The sequence below is a fragment of the Elephas maximus genome, chromosome 1, assembly GCF_024166365.1.
Source record: "Elephas maximus indicus isolate mEleMax1 chromosome 1, mEleMax1 primary haplotype, whole genome shotgun sequence".
NCBI classification, from domain to species: domain Eukaryota; kingdom Metazoa; phylum Chordata; class Mammalia; order Proboscidea; family Elephantidae; genus Elephas; species Elephas maximus.
The window spans coordinates 119,354,024-119,380,690 of NC_064819.1; the positions used below are offsets into that span (position 1 = coordinate 119,354,024).

General features: G+C 39.1%; 1 protein-coding gene across 1 annotated transcript in view; it reads left to right on the plus strand.

Moving 5' to 3' along the window:
* Positions 1-26,667, plus strand: part of LRRC1 (leucine rich repeat containing 1) — a 165,573-nt gene that overhangs the window by 55,315 nt on the left and 83,591 nt on the right. The window contains exon 2 of the mRNA XM_049894592.1: positions 5,120-5,237. Coding sequence (XP_049750549.1) covers positions 5,120-5,237 — 118 coding nt within the window. The remainder of the gene's footprint in view (positions 1-5,119; positions 5,238-26,667) is intronic.

Consider the following 26,667-nt stretch of genomic DNA (forward strand, 5'->3'; position numbering starts at 1 on the left):
TGTAAAGTTGACAGAGTAGAACTGGCCCATAGAGTTTCCAAGGAGCAGCTGGTGGATTTGAACTGCCAACGTTTCGGTTAGCAGCCATAGCCCTTAAGCACAGTGCCACCACAATGCTGTATAATACCTTCTTTTTTTCCTTAACCCCAGAGCACATGTATTTATCATATTATTAAATGGTTTCTTAATGATTTTTAATAGCCACATAATAGTTCATTGTTTAAATTCATCATCGTGTGTTTAATCATTCCTCTATTTTTAGTGTTTCAAGTTGATCTCTTTCCCCCCATCATATTTAATCCTTCTTTGTGCTTTGCCACCTGTGATTAATCCAGGTCTTGTCAATTCTTCATCTGTACCATGAGCATCATCCTCCCATGTCCATAGCTCATCCCCTCATTCAGGCTCTCAGTAAAACAACACCGTTCCAGCCCGTCTTGCTCTTAATAACAGTTTCTCTTCTCCAAACTGTTGCAAGCACCAGTACCAGCCTTGTCCACCCTTGTAACACACAGTAAATAAAGCATTCCTGACTTCATGATTTTCACAGTGATTCGCCCTTGAGCTATTCTAATTATGGGGCACCTTTAGGGTATTTCCGTGTTCTTTATGGATCTACTGACAGTGACAACTTGATAATGTGTAAAAACACCTTGAAAAAGTTAAAACATGTTAGCAAATGAGAGAGGATAAAATTATCCGTAGAGGTCAGAAGGCAGAAAAATTAGAAAGGAAAATATCTTGAGCAAAGTAAACACGAAGCATCTTTATTACAAGTGCTGTAGTATATGTGCGAAAACTCAGTGGGGAGCTAATTTGCTTCTCTGTCATTTGGTTTACCTTTGACTTTGTAGGGTGTGTGTAAGGAAAGGAGTCAGCATCCTTTGTTGTGTAATGAAAAGGATACCTGTGTCACTGAAACATGAAACAATTACGAAATTGTGTTTTAGAGCAGGAGAAACTTTTTCCTGTGATATTTATTTGTTTTATAGGGAAGGAAATACTATCTAAATATATTTGTCTCTGCTTCAGATTATAGGGGAAGTGGTTATTAAACTGTTTAGACCATTTATGTCATTTTACAACCTGGCTCATTAGTACATACATAGAAATTTTATATTTTAAAAATCAACATTTCAAATGCTCAGGTATTTCCAACTCTCTTTTGGATCTCATTCAATGTCTCTCTAGAAATTGTCCACCATTATAAAAAAAATTTGAATTGCTAGCTGAATAGACAGTGTAGTCTTTTTTCCAGTTTTCCTCAAGCCTGCCCTGCAGTACCTCCTCATTTGCCTCCAAAACTAGGCCAAACCTTTTTTTTTTTTTTTAATGTGCCCTTTTGCCATGTCATATTATAAAGTTACATCAAATTGAACTGTGTCTGCTGCATTCCCAGTTGCTTTCAGCCTTCTTCTTGGCTTTATCTGGATGTTTGTTTCTTCTCCCATGGTCCTCTAGACGTTGATTCATTTCCTTATCTGTCTAGATTTCTTTCCTTTCATGTCTGCTCTCTGTAACCAGATTGGATTGGCAGTCACACCATTTATATGTTCTCACATGCAGATTTCATTAGCATGCTCTTTTCTTCCCTCTCAACTCATTAATCAAGATGGAATACAGCATTGGCGCAATATTAGCAGTTACCCCTTTCCTAGCCTAAATATTGTTTTCTTCCCCCTCCCAGAGGCCTTTGTTTTACTTAAGCTAATAATTAGAACATAGTTTTACAGATTTTTGTTTGTTTCTCAAGTGGTCACCTGAGGATTTGTACTCTCTGATGCTCCAAAATGGCTCTATTTTGGGATTTTTATTAAAGAACATTACTAAGTGGTGTGCAATGTCAGGGAAGCAACTGAATATTGCTGAACTTGTTTCCTCATCTATTGACTAGAGATAAACAGCTTTCTGTCGGTCACTGGCAGTCATAGAGAGTCCCTCAACCAGGTTAACTGCTATGTCATTATTGTTAATTGACATTGTTGTTGCTGCTTTGGTCACTATGGCTACTTCTCCTGGTTTTCTCCCTCCTACAGATACCACGTCCTTGCTTTCTCATTATCATTAACTGTGTCGAATTAAAGAATTTAATGTCCTTTGTGCTGGCTGTCTGATATTTTTCTTTCTGAATACCAAGTGCTTAAACAGTCATTTTACATTCTTTTATCGTGAAATAAAACATATATAAATAAAAGTGCATAAAACATAACTGTGTAGTTTATAGCAAGTTATAAAGAGAACTCTCATAATTACCACGCAGATTAAGAAATTGAGCATTGTATACCCTTCCTGATCATACTTCCGTTTCCTCACACCTACAGGTAACCGCTGACCTAATTTTACAGTCATCACTTCTTTGCCTTTTACTTTTTTTTTAACACCTCTGTATAGGGTCTCTTTGAGTCAGAATTGACTCAATGGCACACCACAACACCAGTATACATCTCTAAATGAAATAGTTTAGTTTGGGCTATTTTTCAATATATAGAGTAATATGTATTCTTTTGTTCCTGCCTTTATTTGATCAGTTTTTTTTAAGATTCATCCATATTATGCCTAACAGTAAGCTTTCATTTTCATTGTTGTAGAGAACTGTATTGTAAGAATATACCATTATTTATTTATCAAATCAGCTATTGATGGGTGTTTGGGTTATTTACCATTTTGGGCTATTAGAAAGAATTCTGGTAGCACATTCTTGTATATGTATTTTGATATATATGTACTCGAGGCTTTTTTTTTTTTTTAAAGTTATTGTCGTTTGGTTTTTAAAGGCCTATACATAGGAGTAGAATTTCTGGGTAATAAGATCACATTCAGTTTTTGCAAGTCTCATAGACAAAAAGAATGCCAGGTGATATAAATGGGCATACACTGTTTTTTTTTTACACTGTATGAAGTGATAAGATTACCTTGAGATTAGAACCGTTGGTTTACCATGTCTTTACAGGTTCTAGATCAAAAAGATAGCCTAGGTTTTAGGAACAGGAATAGGGATGTGATAGGAGGTAGGATGAAAGGGATCAACATTTATTGAAGGGTGGGAATGCCCCAGAAAATCTGTGAGTAAATTTCATGTCATCATAGTTCATAGACCATTTTTCAGGAGCTCATAACATTCTTTACAGCATTGTCCTCCATGAGTCTGTAACAATATTTTATGTTTTCCCTACACTATGAAGAAGGAGTTTAGGCAACTGGGGGACAATTGACCGATCCTCAGCTACATAGGAATAAAAAGGACACAACTCTTACAGGACTGAGATTTCCTATGTCCCTTCCTAAGAAGAAGGGAGGTACTAGCACTCTTACCAAAAGAGAAGAAAAAAAGAGTCTGGTCAGAAATTGAGAATGAGGAAAAGAAACATTTTATTCAGCTAAATTAAAGATTGTCTGTACTAAAAACAATGGGGTGGCTATAAGAAGATTGTGTGGTGAAACATAACAGGCCACAGCAATTTGGGTTTCTTTGCATATAATTGTACAAAATGTGCTCTTAAGTGAGCCAGTGTACATGGTATAGTTGAAGAATGGTGTCTGTGTGTTCCATCACATGCTTGCTCTGTGCTGAGGCGCCCTGCCAAGACAGCTACATGAATTGTTCTTCCTGTGCTCTGGCTAATCTCAAAGGGAAGGCAGGAGGGCATGTACTTGTTGAGTTTTTTTCCCTGATAACTACCCGAGAAAGTTGAAGTTTGAGAATTAATAAAGCCTTGGTGGCATTGTGTTCATCTTAACTTAATTTAAAGTATTTGGACACCATATTAAGATCAAATCATGATAAAAAGAGAAGGAATAAGAAACTGTTGTTTCCATTTTGGAATCATGTCAGATATGATTGTTTTTACAATTGGTGTATGCTTCCTAAGTTGAATAAAATAGTATTTGTGACAGACTCTATTTGAGGATGCTTTTCACATGCAGAACAAAACCCTAAATTTGCTTGCTTTTGTAATTTCTTTTGGATGTGGGAATTTGCAGGTATTATTTCCATAGACATAAAAACTAACTTATGATTCACTATAGATCTGTCTATGTACCGTATTGACTTGATTTTTTATATTATTTCTGAGTGATCCCTGAATATATGGAATTGCTGATGCTTTTTGTGCTTTTGCTTTTATGCTTTTCCTGGAAAACAAAGTGAGCTTTTCATACTTGAGTAAACACATTGATGTATTATCAAACTGTCAGACTCTTTGAACAATTTGCATAAGCTCAATTATTCAAATATGTGACTCTTCTGAATGGCTTTTGTGTCAGCTAATGCTTTAGTACAACCAGCATAAAGAAATTTCTATACCTTTCCTTTAAGAATTTAAACTTAGGCTGTATGATTAAAGAAATCCAAAGGATTAGTCTTTTTGTTGAGCACTTCCTTCATTATCATATACAGCTAATTGGTAGCATTCATTTGCTGAGATCCGTAATTCACTTTTCCTTAAAATATCTTTCTTTTTGTTCAAAAAAGAAGTAATTTAAAAAAGTCATTCGTGCATTATTCTTATCACATAACAAAACATTTTTTTTCTTATGTTCCCTTCCCTTCTGTCCACATGCACGTATGTTCTTTCAGTATACCTGCAATCTTTAGCGCACGTACAATTCTGTTTTCTTTTTTAGTTGTATTCGGATTATCAACCTTTTTAAAGTTCCATGGTCTTTATAATCATTTTTATTGTTTGCATGATATTCAACTATTTAATCACGTGTTAATCATTTCTTTTATTTGACAAGTGTGATTTCCAGTTTTTCATTTTTACTGATAAAAATGCAAAGACAGTATTTATATATTGTAGCTTATTTTTCTTATTTTCAATTGTTTGATGATGACAGATACCCAGAAATATCATAATAATATTGGTGGACTTGAAAATTTTTTATAGTTTATGTATTGCTCAATTGAAGCTACAAATATCATACAGAGAAATACTTTGTACCTAGTTTCTCTCAATGGTAACACCTCACATGATGATAATAGAATATCAAAACCAGGAAATTGACATTGGTACAATCCTCATTAGTTTTTAAAAGACACATTGTGTTAAATTGCATATTAGACAAAAAGCTTATATTGCAAATATATGTGAGACCTGTGTGAAACTCTTTTGTCTTTCAGCAATTTTTCCAGCTAGTCAGATTACGAAAGCTTGGACTTAGTGATAACGAAATTCAGCGGCTCCCTCCAGAAATAGCAAACTTTATGCAGCTGGTGGAACTTGACGTGTCTCGAAATGGTAAGAAAAAGATTCCACTTGAACTGTCCATTTGTCTCTTGTGATGGTGGGGTTTTTTTAATAATTTTGCCAGATATATGTTATTGGACGTGTTCTTCCTGTTAAGGGAAAGCTTTGCATAAATTTTGGGGTGAAATTAATATGATAAACATCTGCCATTTTTGAATAGTAAAGCTAACTTATAGGTATTTACCAAAGAAATTTTGTAACAATTTTTTAAAAAAAGATAACTTTCTTACAGTAGGTTCAGCCTAATTCATAGTTACTGAGTTACCTGGGAAACCATTTAATCTAGTCCCTCATTTTACTGAACATGAAATTGAGGACTCGTGGCAAGGCTGTCTGTCCCAGTGCTTACATGCTGCTGAAGCTGGAGGAAACCTGCTCGGGGAAGGATTGGTCTCCTGGCGGGAACTGAATTGCCTGGCATGCTCTCGTGAGAATCTGTCTCCCTGCAGTGAACAGTCTTGCTTGCGGTTCAAGCATGTTCTGTCATTTTAATTTATTTTAAATTAGACTGGTGATAGTTCTGCCCACTTGAGTTTGTGTGGTATATTTGTGAGTTTATTTTGATTTCCAGATTTAGCTCTTATATTGTTTCCTTTTTATTGAACATTCTAGTAGGTTATTTGTTGTCATTGTTGTGTGCCACTGAGTTGATTCCAACTCATAGTGACCCTACAGGACAGGGTAGAACTGCCTCAGAGGGTTTTCTAGACTGTAATTTTCTTGGGAGCAGATTGCCAGGCCTTTTCTCCTGTGGAGCAGCTGGTGAGTTTGAACCATTTGGTTAGCAGCTGAGTACTTTAATCATTATAAAAAAAAAAAAAAAAAAAACCCCAAAATTGTACCACCAGGGCTCCTTAATTCTCCTTAATCTTTTACTTTTAGTTGGATACCCTGGTTTAACCCTGTGTTTCATAACCCACAGAGTACTCTGGGTGGGCTGGTACCCCTACTCATAATAGGATGTTATTACTTTAAGTTAAAGTGCCAGCTCCCAATGGTTCTGTCTTTACCAATGGGATTCAGTTCTTGCAAGGATGCTGCAATAATTTTAAAAGACACATTGGCCAAAAAGTTTACACCTGAATATGGAACGAAATTTAGTCTGAATTGCTCATAAAAGGGATAATATTTTACTTTTGCCTCCCCTACAAAAATATTTAAGTTTGTTCCCAATGAACCTAACTAAGGTCTGAGTCTTTCAACCTGATGTCTTCCACAGAAACCCCAAGGCTTAGATACAGTGCTTTTCTGTGGATCGTTATTATAACGTAGCAGTGATAATCAGTGCTTGACTGAAAACATGGTGAAGAAAAAATGATTTTTTTTTTCTGTTTTAACAGCTTTTAAATTGGTCTGTCATCTAACGAATTCCATACATTGGAAACTGTCTTGATACTGAGCTGTACGTTTTTGACATAGGGCCTGTTCTTGCCTCTCATGACAATTATTTCTTACCTAGAAGGTGCAGGAAAACAGTTCCTATTTGGGGGAGACTTGTTTTAGACTGGCTTAAGTGGTCGCAGGGAACCCAGATCTGCTTAGGTAAAGGGGATTTGATTGTAAGGATGGGTGTGACCTTCCAAAAGCATTGGCACCTAGCTCATATGAGGCCTTCGTGGACTTCACAGCCTCTATCTTAATAGTGTGTCTGCTTCTTTCTTCTTGGATGCTGTGTTCTCCCCTCCCAGCTGACCTACTGTCTTGGAACTGGCGTGTGGGGCCTCCAGACCCAACCTTTTATACTCTCTCTCAGTGCACTTTTTGGCTTCTGCCTTAGCTGTAGCATCTTGATTGCCACTGACAAATTTCTAAGTGAGGAATGATTGGCACAGCTCATCTTTTGATTCAACCAAAGCTAATAAGCCACAGGTCGTTGGCCACCCTAGAGATTGGCTGCTCCAGGAGAGGGGCGGCCAGCAATTCAAAGCATGGCCCGACCCCTCAGCCCAGAGGTTGTCAGTGGGCTGCTTCCTTGAGCCTGGAGTTTGTGCTGAGGTAGGCACTTGAGGCCTGACCTGACTAGCCCTGGTTGCACAGTGGTTAAGCACTCAGCTGCTAACTGAAGGGTTGGCAATTTGAACCCACCAGCTGCTCCGTGGGAGAAAAGATGCCGCAGTCTGCTTCCTAAAGATTACAACCTTGAAAACCCTTTGGGGCAGCTCTACTCTGTCCTTTAGGGCCGCTGTGAGTCAGAATTGACTTGATGGCAACCGGTTTGGTCTTTGGTTCTGACTAGAACTTGTCTCGAGGGCTATTCTGTGTAGTACTTATTTAAGGCACATGTAATTGAGACTAATCTGTCTTGCTTTAGCAATTATCTGTCATAAAGAGTGTCTGGCTATTAACTCTGCAAGGAAGCAGTGACTTTGTAAAATGGCCACTGAATCACAAAATCTGAAGAACTAAAATAGCAATTTTGGAATTGGCATTAGAAAGGAAAATAAGCAGGGGTCCACGAATACTTGAGAAAGAGGGAAAGTATTGGCTTTAATTATTCGTCAGGAAGGAAAACAGAGAGTTTGTAAGTTCCTAGCCCCATTATTAACTTTAATGGGATGCCCTGTGGGAAGTCTGCGTTGTCAGCTGCCAATTTTACAAGTTCCCACATCCAGCTATTTCTTTTCAAACATTCATAGCTAGAAAGAAGGGGTACATGCCTCTTACCATGTGTCTGTTTTCACCTTCCAGCATGTTGACAAGAGAAGCGAAGCTTTCACCAAAGCCAATGTCAGGACACAAAAAGTTGCCTTTCCTCCTCTTTTTTTTCCCTTCATTTTCAATTTTCCCTTCTGCAGGTGCTTAAGGATTTTGCAGAGCCTTTATTTTTTATCAGGCACCTTTGGAAATGCTGAGGGAGAGTTAATGGTCCTTTCCTGGGCTGGCAGAGCTCAGTCAGTAACATCACAAAGGGGAGAGAGAGAGAGAGAGAGACTGTGTGTGTGTGGTGGGTGGATATGGGGGACAACATGGAGGAGACTGAAAACACTGCACCGATGACAAAGCAGAACAAGGTCACGTTTACTATAACCAGCAGGAACGTGTGCTTCCTCTTTCTCTCTTTTTTTTTTTGTGGATAAAATCATATTAATATGAATTTCCTAAGCAACGAAGTAGGTAAATAAAAGTGACAAAGCCTGCTGCCTGAGAGGCAGTGTGAGAAACCCTACTTTATGCAGATGCAGGCATTTGTAGGAGTTTGAGGCTGGTGTCTGGAGGCCTGTACGAGCCTCTGGCTACCCTATTGAGTCCCTGCCCAGCCCCTGGGTTGAGGCAAGGTCATAACCAGGCTGACCGCTGTCGTCGTGGTGGCGTCCTCAAGTCCTGATTTTCCACAGAGTGTTGCTTTGACTATGGAGGAGGAAGGCAGGGTGTTGGTATCAGACCACTCAAGTCCATTGGATCAGTGATTGTCAAACTTGAGTGTGCGAATTACCTGAGGATTTTATTAAAATGCAGATTCTGACGCAGTAGGTCCAAAGTGGAGCTTGACATATTACATTGCTAAGAAGCTCCCAGGTAATGCCGACCCTGCTGGTCCGCAGACTACACGGATAGGAAGGTATTAGACATCACCACCCACAAACCTGCTGTTGATGCCGTTAGGAGTGCAGGTTCACTCAGCCACTGCTACCGCCTTTTCCTACTTTCCCAGGTGGAAAGTGGGAAGTCTTCAGGATATTCCAGGTTAAAGGATAAGATGCTAGAGCTGATTGAAGCTCAAGTTTGCTTTGGTTCCAGGAGTTAAATTAGACTTTTCCTCATGTTCCCTTGTTCAACTGAGGGAGAAAAGACAAGTTTCATATTTCTCTTCAAAAAAGTCTGCAGCTGAGGAGGAGAGAAGTTTTTACAGGTTCATTTCCTAGGCAAAGAAGAACTGCCAAGTTCTCCAAACACTGACTTTTGTGGCCTTGTCTGATACTTCAGGCACGAAGCCAAGAGGATTGTGTGTTGTGTTAGAAAAGAGAAGGGTGAGCATAGGAAGAAAGAGGGCAATGATTACGGGCTTGTATAGGGGTTGAGGGATTTTTTTCAGAGCTAAAAGTGGAGAGGCTTGGGATGGGCACAGTTTGTATGGTTTAGACCCTAGAATGAATAGATATGCTCTGCAGAGAGGCCCCTGGCTGGAGCCTTGGCTCTACCACTGAGCACCTGGTTGACTTTGGGCAGCTCCTCCCTGACGGTGCTGGCCCATGTTTCCTGGACAAGACCCTGCTTCCTACACAAACACAGTAAGAGTCAAGGGAAGTAACACACTTCTCATGTACTAACTAAAAAAAAACTAGGTGGATTATTTTCTTACCAGGCAAATGGCTAAAGTACATATGGAAAACAGAAACTGTTGCTTTCCCTGAACATATAAAGAATGATTGAAGTAAGTGAAATTGATATATGACTATGCTGTTAAAATTTTATCTAAAAAAAAAATGCAAACGGCTTAGAATTAAGGTCTGAAGTAGTCTTCTGTGGTAAAGTGCATACACGTCCAATGTCTTAAAAAAAAAAAAAAAAAAAAACCTGTTGCCATTGAGTTGATTCCAACTCAAAGCAACCCTATAAGATAGAGTAGAACTGCCCCAAAGGGTTTCCAAGGAGCGGCTGTTGGATTTGAACTGCCAACCCTTTGGTTAGCAGCCAGGCTATATTAATCACTGTGCCACCAGGGCTCCACTTCAATGTCTAGGCTCTGTTAATATCTTTTTACTCTGCTTGCCCAGCCTTAGCTGTTCAAGGAAAAGGACCTCTGGATATGCGAGAAGAGGTATTACCCCATATTAGTATCTTGCTATCCCAGAATCTAGGGCAGACTTTAACGCATCAAATCCTACCCCAAGGGTTAGTCATTTGAATTTTATAGTCTATCCTGTAATTTGACTTACATCATACTACTATATCATTATCTCTTTAGTTCAGTTTTTCCCAAAGTGTAAGGCTTACACCACCAGTGTGCTGCTAGAAATGATTCGGGGGTTACTGAGAAACAGCAGTTTTTAATATCGAATCATGGTGAGAAAGCTATCCTTTTTCATTTTGGATTGCCATCTAACACTATAATGCATTTATTGCTGGATTTATCTTCTATTTCTGGTGGTGAGAATAGCTTTCTAGTCATGTTTGTAATTTGGAAAAAAAAATTACTTCCTTTAAAAATAAATCTTACTCCAATTCTAAAAGCTGATTTAAAAGAATGAGGTAAATAATGGAGAATATAGGTGATATCCAATATGGAAAAATTGTAAAGGTGCAACAGGCATGTTGGAAGTTAAGGGGGCACTGGTTAGAATTATTAGCATACTATGCCAGAGGGGTCATGAGGTTATTCTCTTATGGGGCAAAATGATATTGCATAAAGAAAAAAGCGTGGCCAGGGACTGGTGTACCCTGGCTAATTATTTTGCAAGTTTGAATTAATTAAATAAAAACAAGTGAGATAGTTTTAATACAAGCCATCACTAGGACTAGGACAACCCTTTAGAGTATATAGACAGCAAGGTCATCGTCCCTCTCTCTTCTCAGGTCTAGACTTTGATTAAATTCTTGGGTTAATTGCCCTCTGTCTAACCAAGAAATGATCATAAGTGTTTGTGGTTTATAGCTGTGGGTTTGTTTAATGAAATCTCAAACCAATCTCGAAGCCCTGCTGGAATGACCTTCTATAACATCAAGTATTGGTGCTTTTGGGTATGCCCTGAAAAAAGCTCTTTCTGGCCAGTAATAAATTCATTGTGCCTAGAATGCCAGAGTCGAGCCATTGTTCTCTCCTTCCTTTCTTGCCGCCTAATCGGGCCCAAGTTTATCTGTCTGTTTAGCACAGAGCTGGACTTAACGTTACAGTAGGCAAGTTTTCTTGTCACTGTTGAGTTAAAGTATTACAGAAGGCATTCAGCGAAGGGACACCCACCACAGCGCTTGCAATACCTAATGATGAGAGAGCTGGGCAATATCAAGCCCAGAGCTGGTTTTCTTGCTTTTGCAAGAATGTGTTACTGTTTTCCTATCATGAGCCTTCTGTGTCTTAACTTTTGCTGTCTCATTTGTTAGGAGGAAATTTAAAAATATAGAAAAAACATAATTGCCTTCTATTCACATTTTATTTCTAGATAATAATTTTTAAACCAGAGGTGAAAAGAAGCTGGGCTTCTGCCATGTTTTCTAATTACCTTTCCATGCAGTTTTTGTTTGTTTTTGGAGAGCATTGTTTAAATGTGAAGATGTATAGAAACCATTTGAAACACAAAAAAATTGGAATAAACTTTACAAATGAATCCCTTTTGATGAGCATATTTTACACTTTTTTGTCCTTGCCATTCCCCCAAATACCTAAATCCTTTCTTGCTCCCATCTAGAAGGGCCTTTCTAGATTGCCTGCCTTCCGTTGCTTTTCCAGAACAATACTGTAGATGAGTAAATTATTGTTACTTTGTTACTCTTCATTATGTTAATACAGGTTACGTGCCATTATCAGAAAAGTTGCAACTGTACTGAATTAGTTGTAGGTTCATATAACTTCCTCCTCTCCTCTCTTTTCCTTTTGCATTTTTTTTTTTTTAAACCAGCAGGTCTGTAATAGAGATGGCAACCTCTGAGTTTGAGAACAACACCTTCTGAATATATATTTTAGGTCAACAGAGTCTTTATTTAGTCCCAGTTTCTCTAAATGATCTAGTTATTGAACTTTTAACCTGCTTTTTCTATTTCAAGTAGCTCCTTATCTTTCTCTCTTCCTCAGTTCCTCCCTCATTCATTTATTCACTCAGTTTTTACTTGGTATGCTGAGTGGTAGATGTTGAACTTTCCAAAACATTGGTGGATTTATACAGAGCAGGCTAAGTTACAGAAGCAAAGATAATTGCACTTGTTTCTCCTGAAATAAGACAATACCCCAACATGTGGGATGACAGTTTCTGCTCCCTTTTTAATTAGACAATTTATGTGGTTATCGGGTTGACAGTTTCCAGCTCTAAAAGAGATTGAGGATGATTGGTCAGGTTGCTTTATTTCGATTTTGAGGTCACCTATTTTGTCACGTGAATCTGGCTTGAGCCCAATGATGCTGAGCCTACAGGCACCTGAAGGCATCTTTCAAACAGTGCATTGCATCTCTTTGTCAGGATGGTGACAGCAACATGCTCTTACCACTGCAAACAGTGCCCTGAGCTTGTTAGACTAGGGAAGACAATCTGAGAAAGGGACAAAGGAGCCGAGAGGAGGAAAGATGAAATAAGTAGCTGTACCGAGAACTGCAACTTGAGAATTATCTATAGAAATGATGATTTGATTTTAAATAAGCTTTAAAAGTGTTGAATAAGTCCCAATTCTAACATGTCTGCTCAAAGCCAATGGAAATGGTTCCCAATTATTATCAGTTTGAAAAAGCCTTGGGCCTTGGCTTTTTTTTTTTTTTTGGCAAATGCTTATTAATATCTTACTATAGCCCATAATAATAATTACTACCATTTTATTTCAAGCAGCATTTATCGAGCACCTAATATGTGTAAGGAAATCCTAGTGGCGTAGTGGTTAAGAGTTTGGCTGTTAATCAAAAGGTTGGCAGTTCAAATCCACCAGACTCTCCTTGGAGACCCTGTGGGGCAGTTCTACTCTGTCCTATGTGTCACTATGAGTCGAAATCAACTCAGTGGCATTGGGTAGTATGTGTAAGACTCTGCTAAATTCTTCTGGGCCTTAAGAAGATAAATCTACAGACACAACAGACAAACATAAGGAACTACACATTAGTGACTATTACAATCTGGTATATAAAGAACCGTGGGAATACACAGAAAAGCGTGAGGAGGGATGCTGCCTTTTGCACTGAGATTTCTTAGAGGAGCAGAGGAAGCGTTCTGAGCGGTGGGAATGGCATAAGTCAGACTTGTTACCAGGGGAGCAAGCGATAGTTGGTGTATGCAGGGAGGGAGGTTACCTGAAAACAGGCTGGGGTTCAGTTGCTTTGGGCCTTTAATTGGACCAGTAAGCAACATCATGATGAACGGAGAAAAGATTGAGGTTGTCAAGGATTTCGTTTTACTTGGATCCACAATGAATACCCATGGAAGGAGCAGTCAAGAAATCAAAAGACACATTGCATTGGGCAAATCAGCTGCAAAAGATCTCTTGAAAGTATTGAAAAGCAAAGATGCCACCTTGAAGACTAAGATGTGTCTGACCCAACCCATGGTGTTTTCAGTCGCCTCATATGCCTGTGAAAGCTGGACAATGAGTAAGGAAGATCGAAGAATTGATGCCTTTGAATTGTGGTGTTGGCGAAGAATATTGAATATACCATGAACTGCCAAAAGAACGAACAAACCTGTCTTGGAAGAAGTACAACCAGAAGGCTCTCTAGAAGCAAGGATAGTAAGAGTGCATCTTGCATACTTTGGACGTGTATCAGGAGGGATCAGTCCCTGATGAAGGACATCATGCTTGGTAAAGTGGAGAGTCAGTGAAAAAGAGGAAGATCAGCAGTGAGATGAATTGACACAGTGGCTGCAACAGTGGGCTCAAGCATAGCAACAGTTGCGAGGATGGCGCAGGACCGGGCAGTGTTTCGTTCTGTTGTGCGTAGGGAGGGTCGCTATGAGTTGGAATGGACTCAACAGCACCTAACAACAACAAGGTTGAGGTACTTAGGCAAATGATTTTCAGACATTTTCTTTTGAGCAGGATAGCTGTTTCCTGAAATGTAAACTTTTATTCATTGATTATTTATTGAACATCTATGATGTGCCCAGCACTTCAGTGTAGTATGTAAAATGGAGAAAGAAATAGCATTTTATTAGTACAGAACTATTTTATAAGTTCAAATTTACAATAAACTTCTTATAAGATATAATGATAACAATAAATGAGGCCTGTTTGTTTAACACAATAAAATTAAAACTAGGGGTTATGTATAACAGACTGTGTATGGCAGACTGTGCCTCTAACTTATTTTTGTAAATTACCTTGGTTGCCTCTTGTGAAAATGTTGATTTATACAGATAAGTAGTTGCTAAATTTTTTGTTGTTGCCGTTTTGTTTGTGGGAGATGATTAAATACCATTGTTTATTCTCTTGAGATGTTTTTTAATGCAGCTGACTTAAAAGAGGCTTGAAAGAGGAAGAGAAGGACATCTTTTTTTTTTTTCTTCTTCTTCTTCAAATCCACCAGCTGCTCCTTGGAAACCCTATGGGAAAGTTATACTCTGTCCTATAGGTTTGCTGTGAGTTGGAATCACCTGGACAGCAATGGGTTTGGTTTTTTTTTTTTTAATGAACTTTTATTGAGCTTCAAGTGAACGTTTACAAATCAAGTCAAACTGTCACATATAAGTTTATATACACCTTAATCTGTACTCCCACTTGCTCTGCCCCTAATGAGTCAGCCCTTCCAGTCTCTCCTTTCGTGACAGTTTTGCCAGCTTCCAACTCTCTCTATCCTCCCATCCCCCCTCCAGACAGGAGATGCCAACACAGTCTCAAGTGTCCACCTGATACAAATAGCTCACTCTTCATCAGCATATCTCCCCTACCCACTGTCCAGTCCCTTCCATGTCTGATGAGTTGTCTTCGGGAATGGTTCCTGTCCTGGGCCAACATAAGATTTGGGGACCATGACCGCCAGGATTCCTCTAGTCTCAGTCAGACCATTAAGTATGGTCTTTTTGTGAGAATTTGGGGTCTGCATCCCACTGATCTCCTGCTCCCTCAGGGGTTCTCTGTTATGCTCCCTGTCAGGGCAGTCATCAGTTGTGGCCGGGCACCAACTAGTTCTTCTGGTCTCAGGATGATGTAGGTCTCTGGTTCATGTGGCCCTTTCTGTCTCTTGGGCTCTTAGTTATCGTGTGACCTTGGTGTTCTTCTTCATTCTCCTTTGATCCAGGTGGGTTGAGACCAGTTGATGCATCTTAGATGGTCGCTTGATAGCATTTAAGACCCCAGACGCCACATTTCAAAGTGGGATGCAGAATGTTTTCATAATAGAATTATTTTGCCAATTGACTTAGAAGTGAGAAGGACATCTTTGGTTGAAGTTGAATCACTGTTATGTAACAGTCCTTATACTTTAGGTTGCAAATTTGAAGGGAGTCAGTGAGTGGTTTCCTCAGCTGGGTTATCATTGCTTATTGCTGGAAATTATTTTCAAATGTTTGTTACAGATTTATGGAGTCAACAATATCATAAAAATGTACATATCTCAGTGCTTATCTGTTATTCATTGAAAATCTTAAGACTCATCAAAAAGGAAAGAAGAAGCACCCAGTACATAATATAGGAACTAAAACTATGAGTTTTCATGGGATTCTTTATATTATACAGTTGACTAACCAACCAAAACCAAACCCAGTGCCGTCAAGTCCATTCCAACTCACAGCGACCCTGTAGGGCAGAGTAGAACTGTCCCATAGAGTTTCCAAGGAGCGCCTGGTGGATTCGAACTGCCGACCCTTTGGTTAGCAGCCATAGCACTTAACCACTACACCGCCAGGGTTTAGGTACAGCTGACTACTGTGTCATTAATAGGGCTTCGAACTGGTTTGTTCTGGTTTGAACTCCTGCTGAGAATTTGATTTCTAACAAGTTTCCAGGCAATGCTAATTCTGCTAGCTAGGGCGCAATTCTGAGAACCAAAACTAAAGCAGCAGTTCTCAAAATTTATCATACATAAAGAATCACCTGGGGACCTTGTTAAACTCTAATTCAGTATATCTAGGGGTGGAAATGAAAATTCTCAGCAGGGGTTTGAACCGGAATGAACCAGTTTGTAAAAGATAAGCTCTGCAAGGTGAAATGCTAACTAAGACTTGTGCATTAGTCAATATAGGTTCTGTACTGAGAAAAACAGTGCTTACATCTAGGTCGCTCAACACAAAACCAAAAAAAAAAAAAAAACCCATTGCCTTCGAGTAAAATCCAACTATAGCGACCCTGTAGGACAAAGTGGAACTGCCTGATAGAGTTTCCAAGGAGTGCCTGGTGGATTCAAACTGCCAACTTTTTGGTTAGCAGCCATAGCTCTTAACCACTATGCCACCAGGGTTTCCCAGCTCAACACAAAAAAAAATAAAATAAATTTTTTTTTTTTATTTATTACTGCTCAACTTACAGTCCACCATGTTGGGGTAAGGGGAGGGGTAGAGAATACGGAGGTAGGTGGTGAGAGGCTCTGCTCCACATAGCCATTTAGGGATCCAGGCCTCTTCCTTCTTGTGAAGCTACGTCCTTATTCAGCTTGTGGCTTCCAAGGTCCTAGTGGAAGGAGAAGAAAATGGAGGATTGTGCATGGGAGATTTTTTATGGGCTATGCCAAGAAGTAGGAGCCCTGGTGGTAGAGTGGTTAAGCTCTCGGTTGCTAGCTGAAAAGTTGGCAGTTCGAACCCACCAGCTGCTTCTCAGGAGAAGGATATGGCAGTCTGCTTCTGTAAAAATTTACAACCTTGGAAACCCTATGGGACAGTTCTACTCTGTCCTTTTGGGTCTCTGAGTTGAAATAGACTTAGCGGCAATGGATTTTTCTTTTTTTTATGCAAAGAAGTAGTATACACCATTTACATTAATGTTCTGCTGGCTAATTTTGGAAACCCTGGTGGTATAGTGGTTAAGTGCTACGGCTGCTAACCAAGAGGTCAGCAGTTCAAATCTGCCAGGCGCTCCTTGGAAACTCTATGGGGCAGTTCTACTCTGCCCTACAGGGTCGCTATGAGTCGGAATCAACTCGATGGCAGTGGGTTTGGCTAATTTTATGGAGACGGAAAGTGCAGTTAGCTGTTTGCCCAAGAGCAGGAGAAACTGGCTATTGGTGAGAACTAGCATCATTTGCGCACACACACGCACACACACGCACACACACACACACACACTTTCTCTCTCTCTCTCTCTCTCATTGCACTGCAGGACTCACAACCTTCCAGTAAACAACACATTTATAGGACGTTCAAATACGTGCCCAAAGAAGACAGGGTAGGCTTCTATCTAACACCTACACAAAAATGCGTAGACTCAGGCAATTTCTTAATATTTAGCATAAAGCCTATGCAAGTTGTGTGAGTTTTTTTAATTTGAATTTTAAGAAGCTGTAAGATACGTATTTGTTAGAATTAGATTCTTATGTTTGAGGAGTCCTTGAAGCGCTTTCACTAGGCCATACAGAGTCAATATAGATTTTCTAGCCAGGAATCACCAGTTATATAACCTCTGTGTGCCTGCTTTTCTTCTTCTGTAAAGCGGAGATTATAGTAGCACCTGGCTCATGGAGGTATTGTGACCCTACACAAAGCTGTATATGTAAAGTGCTTAGAACAGTGAACTCTCAGTACTAGCTGCAGTAGTTACCCCCATCATCATCATCGTCTTCCATTTTGGATCATGAAGGTCTAAACTTGGGCTTTGAGAGTAAGAATGCAGGATGGGGGCGAACAGGAGCAGGTTTGAGGGATAGAGTGAAACAGGTGAGGGGGATTTCTGCTGAAGATGATTTCTAGGCACTGTGTACCACAGGCCAGGCATTGTGCTGTTTTATCGCATGTATCATCTTTGCTGAGACACACACCAGTCCTGTGAGGTGGGTATTAGCCTCTCAGTTGTACAGATGAGAAAACTGAGGCTTGAGGAGTCATACTGCTAGTTGGTGGTGGAGCCGAAATAAGGAACCTACGAGGAGTGGCACTTTTCATTATTTTAGGAGAATATTGAAGATGATAAATGTAGGGCTGATAATTATATTCTAAGAGAAAGAATGTAGAAAATGCTATGACAAGGTACCCTCAGAATTTGGAGGAAAAAAAAAAAAGGAAAAAGTTATCCTAAGACATTTAACCTTTTGAAAAGCTACGTAGTGAATGAATGACTTCAACCACCTGTAGAAGTGGCCCACCCTAAGAGGTGGTTTGCAAATCTTTTACATCCAGAAACAGGGTATCATCCAATAAAAGAGCAGAGTTTTCTCCAAAAGTTTTGATGTAACACTTCTGAGGTAATTATTGTGCTGTCTCCATAAAAAGTTGATGGATTACCAGAAGTATAGAACAAGTAAAGCCAAAAAAAAAAAAAAAAGTGTGACTTTTTACCATTAAAGATATTAGATGTAAAGAGACCCTATGTACAACAGAACGAAACAATGCCCAGTCCTGCACCATCCTCATGATCATTGCCATGTTTAAACCCATTGTTGCAGTCTCTGTTATCAGTCCATCTCATTGAGGGTCTTCCTCTTTTCCACTGAACCTCTACTTAACCAGGGACTGGTACCTCCTGATAACATTTCCAAACCACATGAGACGAGGTCCCTTCTAAGAAGCATGGTCTGTACTTCTTCCAAGACTGATTTTTTCATTCTTCTGACAGTCCATGGTATAATATTCTTTACCAACACCGTAATTCAGAGACGTTGGTTCTTCTTTCGTTATTGTCCAGCTTTCACATGCATGAGGCTATTGAAAAAATACCATGGCATGAGTCGGGTGCACCTTAGGTGACATCTTTGCTTTTTAACACTTTAAAGGGTGAATTTTTTTTGGAATTTTTTTGGTGATGCTGTATTTTTTCACTAATGGAATGGATGCTGAATCATTGTTAGTAGTTTTTTATTATTTGAAAAAAAAAAAAAATGGGGTGCAAATTGCCAGCAAGCCATGTCAGTCCTGTGGCTTGGGAAGTCATCACAAACTGTTTTCAGGGAGATGAGCACTTTATAAAAAATGTCATCAGGGAGGTGACTGATGCAAGTAGGCCATATCAGTCCCAGGTTCCATGAAGTACGTCACACATGTGGTACATATCGGTCCCATGTCCCAGGAAGTGCATCACAAAATGTTTTCACCCTGAAAGTAATTTGTTTACTTGAATATTTCCAAACTCTGGTAACTGTACCTCCCCAATAACACAAAGGAAATAGTAAACATACTTGCAAACCTTATCTCTCCGTACAAAAACCAGAAGACACAAAAGCTTCACACAGTCACTTCTCTGGGAAGCATTCCCTCGTAGGAATGGCTCTCAACACTCAAATGTGGCTTAGACCAACTTCTTTGTGTTTTAGGTAGTTGCAGCACTGTTCTCCAGAATGCCAGAACATACTAAGTGCCTCAAATACCTGCCAATAAACCTCCAGGGACAGAAAATGTAGCTAGAGCATACATATGCCATTGCATGTTAAAGAATTAAAGAGGTCTTTTACAACATATTTGCCCAATGCAGTACATCTTTTTTTTTTCCCCATTTTTTTATTGTTCTTTAGATGAAGGTTTACAGAACAAACTAGCTTCTCATTAAACAACTAGTACACATATTGTTTTGTGACATTGGTTGCCAACCCCACACATGTCAACGCTCTCCTTCTCAACCTTGGGTTCCCTATTACCAGCTTCCCTCTCCTCTACTTCTCATCCTTGCCCCTGGGCTGGCGTGCCCAATTAGTCTCCTCTTGTTTCGTGGGCCTGTCTAATCTTTGGCTGAAGGGTGAACCTTGGGGGTGATTTTGTTAACTGAGCTAAAAGAGTGCCTGGGGGCCATATTCTCAGGGTTTCTTCAGTCTGTCAGGCAAGTAAATCTGGTCTTTTTTTTGTGTGTGAGTTAGAATTTTGTTCTCCATTTTTCTTTACCCCTATCCAGGATCTACTATTGTGATCCCTGTCAGAATAGTTGGTGGTGGTAGCCAGGCACCATCTAGTTGTGCTGGACTCAGTCTGGTGGAGGCTGTGGTAGTTGTGGTCCATTAGTCCTTTGGAGTAATCTTTCCCTTGTGTCTTTGGTTTTCTTCATTCTTTCTTGCTCCCAATAGGGTGGAGTATCTTAGATGGTCGCTTACAAGCTTTTAAGACCCCAGACACTACTCACCAAAGTAGAATGTAGAACATTTTCTTTATAAACTGTGTTATGCCATTTGAGCTAAATGTTTCCAAGATCATGGTCGCCACAGCCCTCAACCCAGTAATTTGGTCCTTCAGGGAGTTTGGACGTGTCTATGGAGCTTTCATGACCTTGCCTTGGGCAAGTTGTGCTGGCTTCCCCAGTAATGTGTACTGTTTTACCCTTCACCAAAGCTAACACTTGTCTATTGTCTATTTAGTATTTTCCCCCTCATCCCTCTCCTCCCTCGTACCCATCAAAGATTGTTTCTTTTTGTGTGTAAATCTTTTCATGAATTTTTATAGTAGTGGCCTCATACAATATTTGTCCTTTTGTGATTGACTTATTTCACTCAGCATAATGCCCTCTAGATTCATCCACATTGTGAGATGCTTCATGGATTCATCATTGTCCTTTATGGTTGCGTAATACTCCATTGTGTGTATGTACCACAGTTTGTTTATCCATTCATCTGTGGATGGGCATCTAGGTTGTTTCCATCTTTTTGCTATTGTGAACAATGCTACAGTGAATATGGGTGTGCATATGTCCATTCGTGTAATGACTTTTATTTCTCTAAGATATGTTCCTAGGAGTAGGATCGCTGGATCATGTGGTATTTCTATTTCTAGCTTTCTAAGGAAGCACCGTATCGTTTTCCAAAATGGTTGTATCATTTTGCATTCCCCCCAGCAATGCATGAGAATTCCAATCTCCCCGCAGCCTCTCCAGCATTTTTTATTTTCTGTTTTTTTGATTTGTGCCAGTAATGTTGGGGCGAGATGGTATCTTTTTGTGGTTTTGATTTGCATTTCTGTAATGGCTAGTAATCATGAGCATTTCCTCATGCATCTGTTATCCCCTTGAAAGTCTTCTTTGGTGAAGTGTCTGTTCATTTCCTTTGTCCAGTTTTTAATTGGACTTTTTGTCTTTTTGTTGTAGAGGTGTTGGATTTTCCTGTAGATTTTAGAGATTACACCTTTGTTGGATTTGTTATACCCCCAAATTTTTTTTCCAGTCTGTATGTTCTGTTTTTAATCTTTTGGTGAAATCTTTTGATGAGCATAAGTGTGTAATTTTAGAAGATCCTAGTTATCTAGCTTATCTTCTGGAGTTTGTGTGTTGTTAGTTATGGTTTGTATTCTGTTAATGCTGTATATAAGGACCTCTCGCATTGATCTGGGTTTTTAGCGTTGATCATATAGTTTTTGGTTTTATATTTAGGTCTTTGATCCATTTTGAATTAGTTTTTGTGTATGGTATGAGGTATGGGTCCCGTTTATCATTTTTTTATAGATGGTCATCCAGTTTTGCCACCACCATTTGTTAAAAAGACTGTCTTTTCCTCATTTGATGGATTTGGGGCTCTTGTTGAAGATCAGGTGACCATAGGTGGATGGATTTACTTCTGGGTTCTCAATTCTGTTTTATTGGTTAATGTATCTGTCCTTGTACCAGTAACAGGCTGTTTTGACTACCGTAGCTGAAGAGTAGGTTCTGATGTCAGTAGTGCGAGTGTTCCTGCTTCATTCTTCTTCTTCAGTAGTGTTTTACTTATCTGGGACCTCTTCCCTTTCCATATAAAGTTAATGATTAGTTTTTCTATCTCTTTAAAGAATGTAGTTGGTATTTGGATCGAGATCGCATTATATTTGTCGATTGCTTTGGGTGGAATTGACATTTTCACAGTGTTGAGTCTATGAGCATGGTAAGTTTTTCCATTTATGAAGATCTCTTTTTGTTTCTCCCAGTAGTGTTTTGTAGTTTTCTTTTTATAGGTCTTTTACATCCCTGATTAGTTTTATTCTTAAGTATTTTTTTAGGGACTATTATAAATGGTATTGTTTTCCTGATTTCCTTTTTGTCGTTCTTTTTATTGGCATATAGGAGTGCAGTGATTTTCGCATGTTTGTCTTATATCCTGTTACTCTGCTGAATCTATTAGTTCCAGTAATTTTCTCATGGAGTCTTTTAAGTTTTCTGTGTATAGTATTATATCATCCACAAATAGGGACAGTATTACTTCTTCGTTACCAATTTGGATGCCCTCTATTTCTTGCCTTATTGCTCTAGCTAGGACTTCTAATACAAGGTTAAATAAGAGGGTGATAAAGGACATCCTTGCCTTGTTCTCAAGGGGTATGTTTTCAGCCTCTCTTCATTAAGAATGATGTTGGCCCTAGGCTTTGTATAGATGCCTTTTATTATGTTGAAGAATTTCCCTTCTATACCTATTTTATTGAGAATTTTTATACATCGTTTGATATCTTGACTGCTGCTTCCACAGGTGTTGATTGTGGATCCAAGTAAAATGGAATCCTTGACAACTTTAATATTTTCTCTGTTTATTGTGATGTTGCTCATCGGTCCAGTTTTGAGGATTTTTATTTTCTTTGTGTTGAGGTGTAATCTATACTGAAGGTTGTATTCTTTGATACTCATCAGTAAGTGCTTCAAGTCCTCTTCACTTTCAGCAAGCAAGGTTGTATCATCTGCAAAATACAGGTTCAAGTCTTCATCCAATCCTGTTGCCCTGTTCTTCATATAGTGCAGCTTCTCCGATTATTTGCTTAGCATACAGACTGAATAAGTATGGTGAAAAAATACAACTCTCACACATACCTTTTCTTGTTTTAAATTATGCAGTATCCCCTTGTTCTATTCAAATGACTGCCTCTTCTTGGCCTATGTACAGGTTCCTCATGAGCACAGTTAAGTGTCTGGAATCCCCATTCTTGGCAGTGTTATCTATAGTTCATTATAATTCACAGATATAAATGCCTTTGCATGGTCAGTAAAACACAAGTAAACATCTTCCTGGTATTCTCTTTCAGCCACGATTCATCTGACATCTGCAATGATATCCCCCATTCCACGTTCTCTTCTGAGTCCAACTTGAATTTTAGACAGTTCCATGTTGATATACGGCTGCAACCATTTTTGAATTATCTTCAGCAGAATTTTACTTTCGTGTGATATTAATAATATTCAGTAACTTCTGCATTGTATTGGATCACCTTTCTTTGAAATGGGCACAAATATGAATCTCTTCCAGTTGGTTGGCCAGGTAGCTGTCTTCCAAATTTCTTGGCATAGATGAGTGAACACTTCCAGCATTGTATCTGTTGAAACATCTCAATTGGTATTCCATCAATTCCTGGAGTCTTGTCTTTTGCCAGTGCCTTCAGTGCAGCTTGGACTTCTCCCTTCAGTACCATCGGGTTCTGATCATATAGTGACTCCTCAAATGCTTGAACCTTGACCAGTTCTTTTTCATAAAGTGACTGTGTATTCCTTCCATCTTCTTTTGATGCTTCCTGAGTCGTTCAATATTTTGCTCATGTAATTCTTCAATATTGCAACTTAAGGCTTGATTTTTTTCCTTCAGCTTTTGAAGCTTGAGAAATGCTGAGTGTGTTCTTCCTTTTTTTGGTTTTCTAACTCCAGGTCTTTGCACATTTTATTGTAATACTTTGTCTTCTTTAGCTGCCCTTTGGAATCTTCTGCTCTTTTAGTGATCATTTTTCCATTCACTTTAGCTACTGTGTTTAAGAGTAAGTTTCGGAGTCTCTTCTGACACTTATTTTTGTCTTTTCTTTATTTCCTATCTTTTTAATGATCTTCAGCTTTCTTTGTGTATGTCCTTGATATCACGCTACAGTTCATCTGATCTTTAGTCATTAGTGTTCAATGTGTCAGATCTATTCTTGAGATGGTCTCTAAATTCAGGTGGGATATACTCAAGTTCATACTTTGACTCATGGAGTTGTTTTTTCTGCATCTTCAACCTGAACTTGTAGATGAGCAGTTGATGGTCTGTTCTGAAATTGCCCTGTGCCTTTTTCTATCTGATGATTTGCTTTCTGTGTGTTCTGTCTAGCAAGGTTCACATGTATGGTCACCTTTTATGCTATTGTAAAAAGGTATTTGCAGTGAATAAGTCATTGGTCTTGGCAAAATTCTATCATGCGATCTCTGGTGTCGTTTTTTCACCAAGGCCGTGATTTCCAATGCTGATCCTTCTTCTTTGCTTCCAACTTTGGCATTCCAATGATCAACAATTATCAATGCATCTTGATTACATGTTTGATCATTTTCAGATTGCAGAAGCTGGTGAAAATCCTCACTTTCTCCATACTTGGCGTTGGTGGTTGGTGTGTAAATTTGAATAATAGTCATATTAACTGGTCTTTCTTGTAGGCATATGGATATTATTGTATCATAGACAGCATTGTTTAAAATCAGGACAGATTTTTAAATGTTTTTTTTTGATGATGAATGTGACGCCATTCCTCTTCAATTTGTCATTCCTGTCACAGTAGACCATATGCTTGTCCTATTCAAAATGGCTAAAACCCATCCATTTCCTCTCAGTAGTGTCTAGGATATTGATCTTTACGTGTTCCGTTTCATTTTTGACAACTTCTGATTTTCCTGGAAACCCTGGTGGTATAGTGGTTAAGTGCTACGCCTGCTAACCAAAGGGTCGGCAGTTCAAATCCACCATGCGCTCCTTGGAAACTCTATGGGGCAGTTCTACTCTGTCCTATAGGGTTGCTATGAGTTGGAATCAACTCGACGGCACTGGGTTTGGTTTTTTTGGTTCTCATTTTCCTAGATTCATACTTTAGACGTTCCACGTTCTGATTATTAATGGATGTTTGTAGCTGTTCTCATTTTCAGTCATGCCGTATGATCAAATGAAAGTCTTGAAAACTTGACTCCATCCATGTCATTAAGGTCGACTCTACTTTGAGGAGGCAGCTCTTCACCAGTTGTACTTAAAGTGCCTTCCAACCTGAGGGGTCTGTCTTCCAACACTATATGAGACAGTGTTTCACTGCTATTCATAAAATTTTCACTGGCCATTTTTTTAAGAAGTAGCTTGCCAGGCCCTTTTTCCTGGTCAGTCTTAGTCTGGAAGCTTTGCTGAAACCTGTCCACCATGGGTGACCCTGCTAGTATTTGAAATATACTAGTATCTTCCAGCATCACAGCAACACACAAGCTGCCACAGTACAACAAACTGACAAAGGAGTAATGGAGATTAGATGTCGTGAATATCCCAGGTTTCTCAGAGGCAGGTGTAACTCTCCTATGGAGATGACTTTGTCATCTTACATTGCCTTGCTCTTATTGCTAATCATTCCATGTTCTTTTCTCAGGATGTGGATATTCACCAAGCATTGTGATGGGTCCTTTAATTCTCTGATAATAGACTCTAAGGAGAGATGGTATCCCAGTATGTTGACATTAGTACCTAGTTCCACTGGCATTCATATTGATCACTCAGTCTCAAGTGAGTTTTCTTAGCCTTATCTTCTCTGGATGAACTGTCATTGACCTGGCACCTTGATGATACTCACCTGGTTAACCCGAGGAAGTTCATCTCACTGGCGGTATATCACCTGAAGCTCTGCCTCAGGCAGCCAGCAGGTTTCTGTCTTTAGAATTTTTTTCTGCAATATAGAATAACAGGTTTCCTTTCATTTGTTTCTGTAGGAACTGTGATTTTTATTTGACCCGTCCCTGAGAAGACCAAGAAGAGCACCCTGAGACAGATAGAGAAATGGATGATTAGAGTCATTTATTTTCCAGTTTTTTTTTTAAGTATATGCTTATTGCTGAGAATAACAATGGTGAAACAAAAAGAAACATGGCTGAAAAAGAGAACTGTGACTCTTCCTCATCAAAATATTTATTGGGTGCTTACCCTGTACTAAAGGAGCCCTAGTGGCATGGTAGTTAAGCGCTCAGTTGGTAACCAAAAGGTTGGTGGTTTGAACCCATCAACTGCTCCACAGGCTGCTTCACGGAAGATGTATCAGTCCACTTCCATAAAGATTATGGTCTTGGAAACCCTGTGGAGCAATTCTACTCTGTCCTGTAAAGTCACTATGAATCAGAATCAATTCAATGGCAATGAATTTGGGTTTTTTTTTTTGGCTTTACCCTGTCCAAGGTATGAGGCTAACCGCTTTAATTGTATTACCTCATTTAATTCTCAAACCATCTCCAACAAAGAAGCTTGTGTCCCCTTTTTACGATGAGAAAACTGAATCTCAAGTTAGAAACTTAGTCTTTGGTTGAATGAACTAGTGAGTAGTGGAGCTGATATTTGATCCTAGGTTTTTTGAATTCCAAAATCACAATTCTGCTTCACCAATATAAAAAATTTATATCCCACTACCCAGAAATAATCGTCATAAGTGTTTTCATGTATTTTATCTTTTTGTCTTTTCATTACCTGTTTCACAAAATTAGGATCATGCATTAAATAGATATCTTTCTTGTTAGTTTTTGTTTTTTTCTACTTGACACAGGCTGTGAGCATTTCCTGTGCACTATTTGCACTATTAAACACTATTTTTTTTTTAAGGCAGATTAATAAATAACTCTTGCCATTTAGTCTTTCTGGTGAAAATATGAATGGATCTGTAACTTTAACACCACTAGGAAGCTATAGGTTTCAAAGGTAAGAGTGATGTAGGATAGGACGATAACAAGACAAGAATTTCCTGAAGGATGTGATAAGTTAAAAGTCAACCAGACAGAGTGAAGAAAGGTGAGTAAGCAGTTTAGAAATCTGTAC